Consider the following 9,753-nt stretch of genomic DNA (forward strand, 5'->3'; position numbering starts at 1 on the left):
TGAAAAGCTATCCTCATACCCCAGGCCAGGATGAAGTCTGTTAATTTGCTTTCACCTTCTTCCATCCTCAGCAGGGCCCAAAGCCATCTGGCTCTCCTACCTCCTTCCCCTACTGGAACGGAGAAGGGTTTGATGTCATTTGTGCAGCTAGATTTCCGCTCTATGCCCACCCTTGTGCTAATCACTAGGGATACGAAGATGAGTAAGAACTTGGAGTCTGTTCTTGAGGACTCCGCAGTCTGATAGGACCAAGGCTGGGACTAAGGTGAGGCAATTAAGGTACTTAGGGTGCAAAGTTTAAGGAGGCACTCACTGCTGGGGGCAGGCAAGTATAGGGTTGGCATTTGAGCAACCCCGAGAGCGAATGCCTCCTTAAATCTTGCACCCCAGGTGCCTTGATTGCCTCACCCCAGTGTGACCCTGGGGAAGACTCACATGTCAATAAAATGGTCAAGGTAGAAGGTAATTGTTATTCATTCCGTCCCAGGGAATCAAGAAAGACCACAGAGGTGCTATGGGAGCTGGGTTCTCATGAAGAGTGGATAGTTTATCAGGCAGCATAGAGGTACAGTGTGCACAAAGGCATGGAGGTAAAAAAGATCTCGGAGTGTCTTCAGGGAAGGGTGGTTGGGCTGCAGAGGACGTGGAGAGGGCACAGTAAAAGGGGTGAGGAATGGTGGGAGCTGTTGCTGGGGAAGAAGGGATCGGGTTGTGAGAGGCATCCAATGCCACACCCTGCTAGGGTGACCAACCATCTCAGTTTGCCCAGGTCCTTCCCAGTTTTAGCCATGAAAGCCCAGCAACCCGAGAACCCCCCCCACCCCCGGTCCTGGCAAACTGCAACAGTCATACCTTATCCTCAAAACAGTGGAAAGCCATTAAAGGATTTTCACAGAGAACTGGCAGGGTAGGCTTCATGTTTTAGGGTGACTCTAGCATGTCTGGGTGGGTGGAGGAGAACTGGGTGCTGAAGAAACCTGGGAGGCCAGTTACAGGGAGCCAGTGGCACAGAAATGGGTACGTGCTTTGCCTATGGCCTCTGGCAGACATGAGTTCCAGATCCCCGGCTCAGCCCTTTCTTTCCTAGCTGTTTGGTCTGACCAAGTTACTACGTGGCCTGTTTCCTCATCTGTAAATTGGGGCAATAATGGTGCTTACCTCCATGAATAGTGAGGATTAAGGGAGATACGGTTTAGCATAGTGCCCAGCACACAGCAAGCACTTAATAAACATTAGCTTTTTAAAAATTAATTAATTAATTGATTGATTGATTTTGGCTGCATTGGGTCTTCTTTGCTGCCCGTGGGCTTTCTCTAGTTGCGGCGAGAAGGGGCTACTCTTCATTGTGGAGAGTGGGCTTCTCATTGTGGTAGCTTCTCTTGTTGCGGAGCACAGGCTCTAGGCGCGTGGGCTTCAGTAGTTGTGGCACACGGGCTCAGTATTTGTGGCTCATGGGCTGTAGAGCGCAGGCTCAGTAGTTGTGGTGCACGGGCTTAGTTGCTCTGTGGCATGTGGGCTCTTCCCGGACCAGGGCTCAAACCCGTGTCCCCTGCATTGGCAGGTGGATTCTTAACCACTGGGCCACTAGGGAAGCCCCCTAAACATTAGTTTTTATTGTCCACATTATCAGTTAGGAGATAATTTCAAGGCCTGAAGGAAGGCAGCAGCACGATGGGACTGCTGAGGAGGAAAGGGACTTGAGAAAGATTTGGGAAGCTGACTTACCAGACTTTCTTCGTTGGTGAACTGATTATATTTTAGCATGAATGATTTTTTGTTGGCATTAGTCCCCCAAAGTATCTGCTTTTCGAGACTTTTATCTCTAATTGTGGAATGAAAGGCTTTGTCACCTTGAAGGGAAGGCGGAGGGGAAAGAGAAAGGGGCAAGGGAACTGCTGGAAAACCAAGCATGTGTTTGAGATCCCTAAGGTTAAGGGAAAGAAATGGTGGAATTTTCAAAAGCTTATCTTGATTTAGGGGGTTGAAAGGTAGGGGTTCTGAATAACTCTCTCGCCCCATCTTGCCTGCACTCCACACATTGCCTTGCTTCCCAGGGATGGACAGTTTCTGCATCCTGCTCCAGGCAGAGATCTCAGAAGATGCCCTCTCCCTCCAGACTGCCCTTCCCTGTCTGAGCACAGGACAGTCCCTTCCTCAGCTTTCACCGTTTCTCTCTCTTAAACTTAGGGCCCCCACAAAGCACATCTTGTTTTCCAGCAGTTTAATATTTTCATATCGTACTGAGCTTCCCACACCTCACCCTTCCATCATGAAACCCTTCCTGAGGCAGCGTAGAGTGGTTACTTTGGTGTAGAGGAGATAGCACAGATTTTGGATTAGGATAGGCCTAAGTGTTCATTCTAGCGCTGCAGTTTTCAGCTGGACATATTACTTAACCTCTCTGACCCTCCATTTCCTCACCTACAAGCACGGGTATAGTAATAGCTATGTTGCCATTACTGAGATGATGTATGTAAGTGCTTAATTTGGCACCAAATCTGTTCCATACTGGGTGCTCCATAAGGAGCCTTCTTTCCTTTCATCCGCCTAAGTTGTTTGTAAGTCTGGGAATAAAGTTTCAGACTTTATTATGATTGAGACACATGCTTTTCATTAAAACTACATTAAGAATTAAGACTGCCACCCCCTGACAGCCATCCTTCCACTTATATCTGAATGTGGCCATATGTACCGCTACGTGTGTGCAAACATGCAGACTTGCGTACTTCAGCACGCAATTGACACACTAGACAGTCAAGAAAGCACCGTTAGGTGAGACAAAGAGTTTAGTTCAGTGTTTCAAAGAGCGGGTGAATCATTGGAGGGTGGCAAAGATGGTGAGAGGAAATAGAAATACACACCTGTATAGAGCTTACTATCAACTAGGCACTATTCTAAGTGCTTTTTATGTAATGAATGCATTTGATCCTCACTACAGCCCTGTGACATATGTACTATTATTATCTCTATTTTACAGAAGAGGAAACTGAGGCATAGAGTGGCCAAGCGACTTGGCGAAGGTCACTATGCCGTACCAACTTTTCACAGGGGCTTCAGTTGACATGGAAGACATCCGGTCACTGTCCTGAGTAAATTACCCTTTCTCTCTGAAGTCCACTGAAGTCCACTGTCAAATCGCTCTGCCATTTCTTCCACAGTTCACCGTCAACCTTAATGCATCGATCTTGGATCTCCTCAAGATCTCCACAGTCTGCCTACCATGATGAGTACAGAATTGCCTACAAGTCTAGTAGGGGCCTAACTTTTAAAAAAAAGAAGGGTCCTGCCTGCAACAGCTGAGAGTTCAAATTCCTGTGTAAGTTTCTCCACACAGCATATAAGACCCTTCATGACCTGGCCCCAACCTACTATGCCAGTCTCACCTCCTATGACACACCCCACCCCCGATCCCCGGCATTCTTTGCTCTAGAACACACTCTACTCCTTCAGGACTCTGAGTCTTTGCACATGCCTCTATCCTCTTCCCTGCTGCCCTTAGTTCAACAGGCTAAGCATCTACTGTGTGCTAAGGTTGTGAAAGTAATTACCACACAGCTTGACAAGCACTCTAATCAACCGCACTACTAAAATGTCCTGTGGGGATTCAGAATGGGGGGAGGACTCCTTCTCCCTGAGGGACTTGGGGGGAGGGGGCGAGGAGAAGAGAGTTGAGGGCTTCACATAGGAAATGACTTTTGAGCTGAGCCTTGAATGATTAGGAGTCTGCCAGTCAAGGAAGGGGAAGGAAACCACTAAATTATCTCTGGCTCCTCCATCTCCCCACACTCAGACATCAAGTCCTGGTGTCGATTCTACATCCGAAGTGTCTCTTACGTTGGTCTCCTCTTATTCCTCCTGCCACTGTATGAGTCCCACAGGCCCCACTTGGGCTATTGCCCCCGTTCCATAGCTGGCATTCTGCCTCTCATTTTTCCAACCCCTAATCCACTGTCTGTAGCTGCCAGAGTGAGCTCCCCAACCGCAAATCTGAAGGTGGCACTCCCCTACTCAAAACCCTTGATGGTTTCCACCAGCCATAGGACAGTCTTAACCCCTTATAGTGATGTACAAGGCCCATCATACGATGGTCATAGTTTATCTGTCCTACCTCCCCTCTAGCCATTCCCCTTCTCAAATCCCGCGCAGCAGATTATTTGTCTAAGTCTGAAGACAATACCATACACTTTCAGACATCTGTGTGGTTTCTGCCTGCTTTATTCCCCCTCCCTAGAGTGCCTCAATCCTTTCCCCACCTGACAGGTTCAGACTGGCCTAGTCCAGGGATCAAAGAGAGCCCAGCTTGGTGGGCTTTTATAGCACCTTCTCTCCCACAGGTCAGGTCTGGCATTTAAGTACTGTGGAATCAGTAAATGGAGCAAGCAGTCCCTTCTAACCACCACTGTGTGCACCGAGGCTGTCTGATTAGGCATCTGAATCAGTTCATGGTTGCCATGCCAATTCTCTATGGAGACTGCAGCCTGCTTTGAAATCCCAACTCAGTTGGCCGGGGCCTTGACTACTCTCCTAGTTCGGCCAGTCCCTTCATCCAGGAGCTGACTCTGTTCCTTTGTCCTCAGCTCCTGGTATCTCTGCACACAGATGCCTTTAAAAGACCATAAATGTCCCTAGAAGCACCAGTGCCATGAGAGAGAGTGCAAGAAGCTCCTATTACCAGGCCTTTTCTACCTCCAGATCAGACCCCTTGAATATTGACCCTTAAATGGATCATGCTCAAGAGAAGTTTGCGACATCTCCTGGACTTTGCTGTTTGGACTGCTGTCCATTCCCTCGGGGAGCCAACCCTACTGTTGCCAAGTTCCTTCCACTATCTCCAGCCTAGCTGAACCGGCCTCACTCCTTTCTGGCTCTTTGTGAGTTCTAGCATGCCCTAAGGCTGTGGCCTCAGTGCTTGTGATACTATCATTCCTTACTTTACAGTGTGTAACCGGCTTTTGAACACATCTTGTTTGATTCTCACAAAAGCTCTGTGAAAGAGGTAGAGAGGTTATCATCAATCCTATATTGCAGATGAGGAAGCTGAGACTCAGAAAGGGTAAGTATGATGTGTCCAAGGGGCTAGAGCTAATAAATGGAGCGCCAGGTTTCCGAATTCCATCGCCGTCTTCACTACCCCGGTCACTCTTCCAAGTGTCTACTGTGTGGCAAGTACTAAGCCCCGCTTGCCTCCTGTTTCTCCCTTACACGATTGTGACAGAACAAATACAAAAGTCAGTCCTGGGGTTAGCCCGCCACACCCTCCTTGCTATCTTGTGTACACCAGCTCCCCTCAAACTTCCTTTGGCTTGCTCCCACCTGCTTCACAGCAAACCAGAGTGAGAGTCCTCCTTTTGGCTGGAACACCCAGCCCGGTAGCTTTATTGTCCCACCACTGCCCCCTGGAGAGGAAAGCCTGGATCTGGAGATGGAACCTCTTTCCAAGGGGGATTCGTAGAGTCTTCTGAAGAGAAACTAGATGTCTGAGGTGAGGGATTTAACATTTCTCAATGTGAGAAGGGCATGAAGTTCCTTTGTTGAACCAGGATGGATTTTTCAAAAGAAAAGCTTTCTCTCAATGGCCTTTTGGACAGAGAGGAGATGCTGTTCTTTGTGTTGTGTTGTGTTATGTTGTGTTGTGTGTGGGTGAATTTCAATAAGAAAAGAAATCTCCCTACCACGAGGGGGTGGGGACCTCTCCTCTGACAGAGTATGCTGTCTGTTTCTAAGGAGGAAGGAAATTTCTTGCAGGAAAGGAATGTCTCTCTTTTAAGAGAGGGGGAAGCTCTCTCTCAGGATTGCTGAGTGTGTGGGAAAGGAATACTTACTCTCTCCTTTCTTTTCTAAAGGAGAAACCTCCTTGAATGAGGAGCCCTTCCAGGCTTTCTGTCTGAAGGGAAAAGACTGTTTCTGGAGAACAATTCTGATAAGATTATGCCTGATTTTCTCTTCCTTTCTGATATACTTCCCACAGGGAGTCGGCATTCTCTGAGAGGGAGTGTCAAATTTTTTCTATTAAGAGGTAGGGAAGCTGAGGGGAGAAACTTACTGTGGGGAAAACTCTTACTCCGAGGGGCCATTGGTGAGGGCAGTGACTCTGTGATGGGGAACCCTCATGAAACTGGGGGAGTCCTTTGGGAATCCGAGGAACCCAGAACGTTAACAGGAGCTTAGAGAGGTGCTAGGCCAGCCCTTGTCTGCTCACAAGGAAGCTGAAGCTTGGGGAAGGGAATGCCTTGCTACGAAGTGACAGAACCAGGAGTTGAACCCAGCTTTATCAAGTGCCAGCCTGGACCTCTTCCTACCACAACTGACCGAGGGAGAGGGGGCTACCTGCTTCTTGGGCGAGTGATGCTGGCGAGGAAACTGCTGCTGCTGCTGTGAAATGTTTGACCTGTGTTAGAGGCATCTCTGGGGTGGGAGGCATTGATTCCTGAGGGAAGGGAACTGGGGAGGAGGGTAGAATCTGGGGCTATGTCGGAGGAAAAGGGTCAAAGTCACTGTGCAATCCAATGGGTGGCTTGGGGGCATCAGTCAGCAGTGAACGCTGAGTTTCGAGGAAGAACAGGGTATATTTCTCCCAGGAGTGCAGGGGACATGTGGATGGAGCCATGGGGATGCCGGCTACCCTCTCCAACTTGCGAACTTTCTCTATCATTTCCTGTCTCTCCTGGAGGAGTTGTCGTTTTAATCTTTTTAAAATCAGAGGAAGGGGCCCAAGAAACTTTTTGAGGGAATGTAGATGTTTTATGATAGATCGTGGTCATGTTTACGAAACTGCCCACAATTACCAAAACTCAATAAACTGTATACTTAAAATGGATGAAAAAAATCACATCAGAGGAAGGGGTAAGTGAATTAGAGCCCAATAAAGCTGTTATTAAAAAATGGGAGGGGGGGAAACCCCAAACCAAAACAACAAAAAACAGGAGAGAATGGCCCTGGACCTGGTTTTGCCCGGCCTGGGGGGTGGCGATCCCTCCTTGGAAGTTTCAGCTACTCAAGTCACTATATCTTTTGCCCAGTCCTTTCTTGATCAGCAAAAACCCAAGGCCAGCTCATCCAGGGGGAGGTCAGAGGTTGCAGGAGAAAGAACTTCACAAACACACAAGCCACCTCTTCGTTTACTGTAAAATCCTGTTTAATGTGTAACATTTCAGGCAGAGAGAGGCCTTAGGGACTAGAGGCAAAGGCAGCCCCGACCAACCCCCACTCCAGCTTATCTGCCTGCTTCTCCCTCTCTACCTCCTCCACCCCAGACATGTCCTCCTTTTCCTCGGGCCCGGCAAGCACTGTTCCTCCTTTTCTTGTGTTTGCTACCCTCCCTTCTCCACCCACACGTCCACAGCACCCTCCCTCCACTCCACTTGCCCACATCCCTCCCTACTGATGTGACTCCAGAAACAGGGTATCTGACAGCACGGGGTTAAGATTAGTTTCATAATTGGAGATGTTGTCAGAGCATCCTACCTCTGGTCCCCAGTGGTCCCAGGGAGAGAGAGAGTGAAGTGGAAGGGGTGCGGGCAACGAGCGCGGCCCACACGCCCAGTAGCCTTAGAGTGCTGGTGTGGGTGGCCTCCAGCTCCCCACCCCTTCAGCCCCTGAGGCAGAAGGCCCTGGGAGGAAGGGAAGTTGGGAGGGAAGGAAGGTTTGTTTTTTAAACTTTTATATATTTATTATTTTGCGGTACGCGGGCCTCTCACTGCCGTGGCCTCTCCCGTTGCGGAGCACAGGCTCCGGACGCGCAGGCCCAGCGGCCATGGCTCACGGGCCCAGCCGCTCCGCGGCACGTGGGATCCTCCCGGACCGGGGCACGAACCCGCGTCCCCTGCATCGGCAGGCGGACTCTCAACCACTGCGCCACCAGGGAAGCCCTAGGGAAGGAAGGTTTTGATGGAGTAATCCCTAGCAGTCCGAGGTCTGTGCACCGGCAGGGGAGAAGGAGGGGCAGGCCGGTGCAGGGTGGGGGACGGGATGGGAGGTTGCCTGGTCTGTGGCATCAGCAGGCTGAGCAGCGGTCGCTCTTCTCGGCCAGCCCGGCCCCGGTGCCGGGGCTGCGGCGCAGTATGTCTTTCAGGGAGCCGTCTTGCTCGCTGAGCAGCTTGTTGACCTCGTTCTGCTTGTACTCAGGTGAGAGGCGGTGGCCGAAGCCCCCGGAGCCCTTGCGGGAGGGCGGATTGGAGCGGCGCTGGGCTCGGCGGGCGCAGGCCCGGAAGATGAGGTACACCACCTCGGCCAAGTTGAGGATGATACAGATGCCGGAGGCGGCCAGCATGAAGACGGTGAAGACGGTTTTCTCCGTGGGGCGGGACACGAAGCAGTCCACTGTGTTGGGGCAGGGGTAGGCCTCACATTTGACCAGCCGCACCATGGCATAGCCAGGGTAGAGCAGATAAAAGACGTACATGAAGGCGGCCTCGAACAGCAGCCGGAAGACCACACTGATGACATAGGTCCACCACAGTGTCCCTGAGATGTGGACCTTGTGCCTCTTCACCTCCTCCAGGTGTAGGGGGTCCCCGTGGCCCTCAAGTCGCAGCATTTTCTTTTCTATGTGCTGCTGGTGAGCCACGTGCATGGCCACGAGGAGAGCTGGGGTGGAAACCAAGATGAGCTGCAGAGACCACAGACGCACATGGGAAATGGGGAAAAAGTGGTCGTAGCAGACGCTGTTGCAGCCAGGCTGGAGGGTGTTGCAGATGAAGGAAGACTTCTCGTCACCCCACACGCTCTCGGCAGCCACCACCAGCACCATGATTCTGAAGATAAAGATGACCGAGAGCCATACTCGGCCAATGGCAGTAGAATGCCGGTTCACACCACTGAGCAAGGTGTACAAACCCGTCCAATTCATCCTGCCTCATTCACACCTGCAAAACATGAGCCGCAGAGCAAGCTGTCAGGAAGCTGGGGCCGAAAGCCAGGCACCATAACACTGTCTGACACCCCCTTGCCCCTTCCAAGAGCCAGGGACGAGAAAGGAAGAAGGAGAGCCATAGCTTTCCTCCCACCCCCTCTCCCGTGCCAGCCTCTCCTTCTCTTTCTCTTCCTCCTCCTTCTCCTCCCTCATTCACTTGATGACTTGACCTCCCTGAGCCCCATCTCCCTTCTTTGCCTTCATCCAACATTCTTTCCTCTCCTGCCCTTTGTTGCCAGACCCATCTTGTTCTGCCGTCCGCCCATCCTCTTTAGCTCCCCCTCCCCCAGCTCCTTAAGTCTGGACCTGGGGCAAACCCAACAAAGCCTCATTACCTGGGGGAGCGCCTATCCCTGAGGCCACCCAGACAGGTCCCCTATGGTCTCATGTCTGTGCAGGGGGAGTGGTCCCTGGGTCCGCGCCTGCGTCCCAGTTCATCGCCGCCCGGTGCTGGGGAGTCATATGCTGCTTTATACCCAGTGTCTGCACAATGGGACCTTTGTGGGGCTCTGAACAACGCCCTTTAGAATTCAGATCAAACGCCCTGACTTCCGCCCACCCTACACACAGAGCACTTGTGTCCCAGCGCCGGACACCCAGCCTGCACCCACCTGTTCTGTGCCCGCCCGGTCCATCGCCGCACCCGCCCCATAGTCCCACCAGAAGAATGGCCACAGCGGGGCGGGCGGGGGGAAGATGGAACAAAGACAGGTGCGTGTAAGAGGGGACCCGGGGGAACCAGGAGGCTCTGGGCTGAGGCCCTCTCCGGTGACTCTACTAGAAACTCAGATTCAGCAGGATTTTTCCTATGCTTAGATCTCCTCCAGGGAACGGGCGAGCTT

The 9,753-nt window shown here is 51.4% G+C and overlaps 1 protein-coding gene across 2 annotated transcripts in view; it reads right to left on the reverse strand.

Annotated features, from left to right (window-relative positions):
• Positions 1–7,993: 7,993 nt before the first annotated feature.
• Positions 7,994–9,753, reverse strand: part of GJB1 (gap junction protein beta 1) — a 6,060-nt gene continuing 4,300 nt past the window's right edge. Inside the window, exons 1-2 of one of the 2 annotated variants that reach the window (XM_007470100.1) lie at positions 9,247–9,319; positions 7,994–8,864 (exon numbers count right to left, since the gene is read on the reverse strand). In XM_007470100.1, the coding sequence (XP_007470162.1) occupies positions 7,994–8,848 (855 nt within the window). In that variant the 5' untranslated portion in view covers positions 8,849–8,864; positions 9,247–9,319. Of the gene's footprint in view, positions 8,865–9,246; positions 9,320–9,753 lie in introns of those variants that run through there. The other variant, XM_007470101.1, reaches the window with a different exon arrangement.

This window comes from Lipotes vexillifer, unplaced genomic scaffold (genome assembly GCF_000442215.2).
Source record: "Lipotes vexillifer unplaced genomic scaffold, Lipotes_vexillifer_v1.1 scaffold926, whole genome shotgun sequence".
Taxonomy (NCBI): domain Eukaryota; kingdom Metazoa; phylum Chordata; class Mammalia; order Artiodactyla; family Lipotidae; genus Lipotes; species Lipotes vexillifer.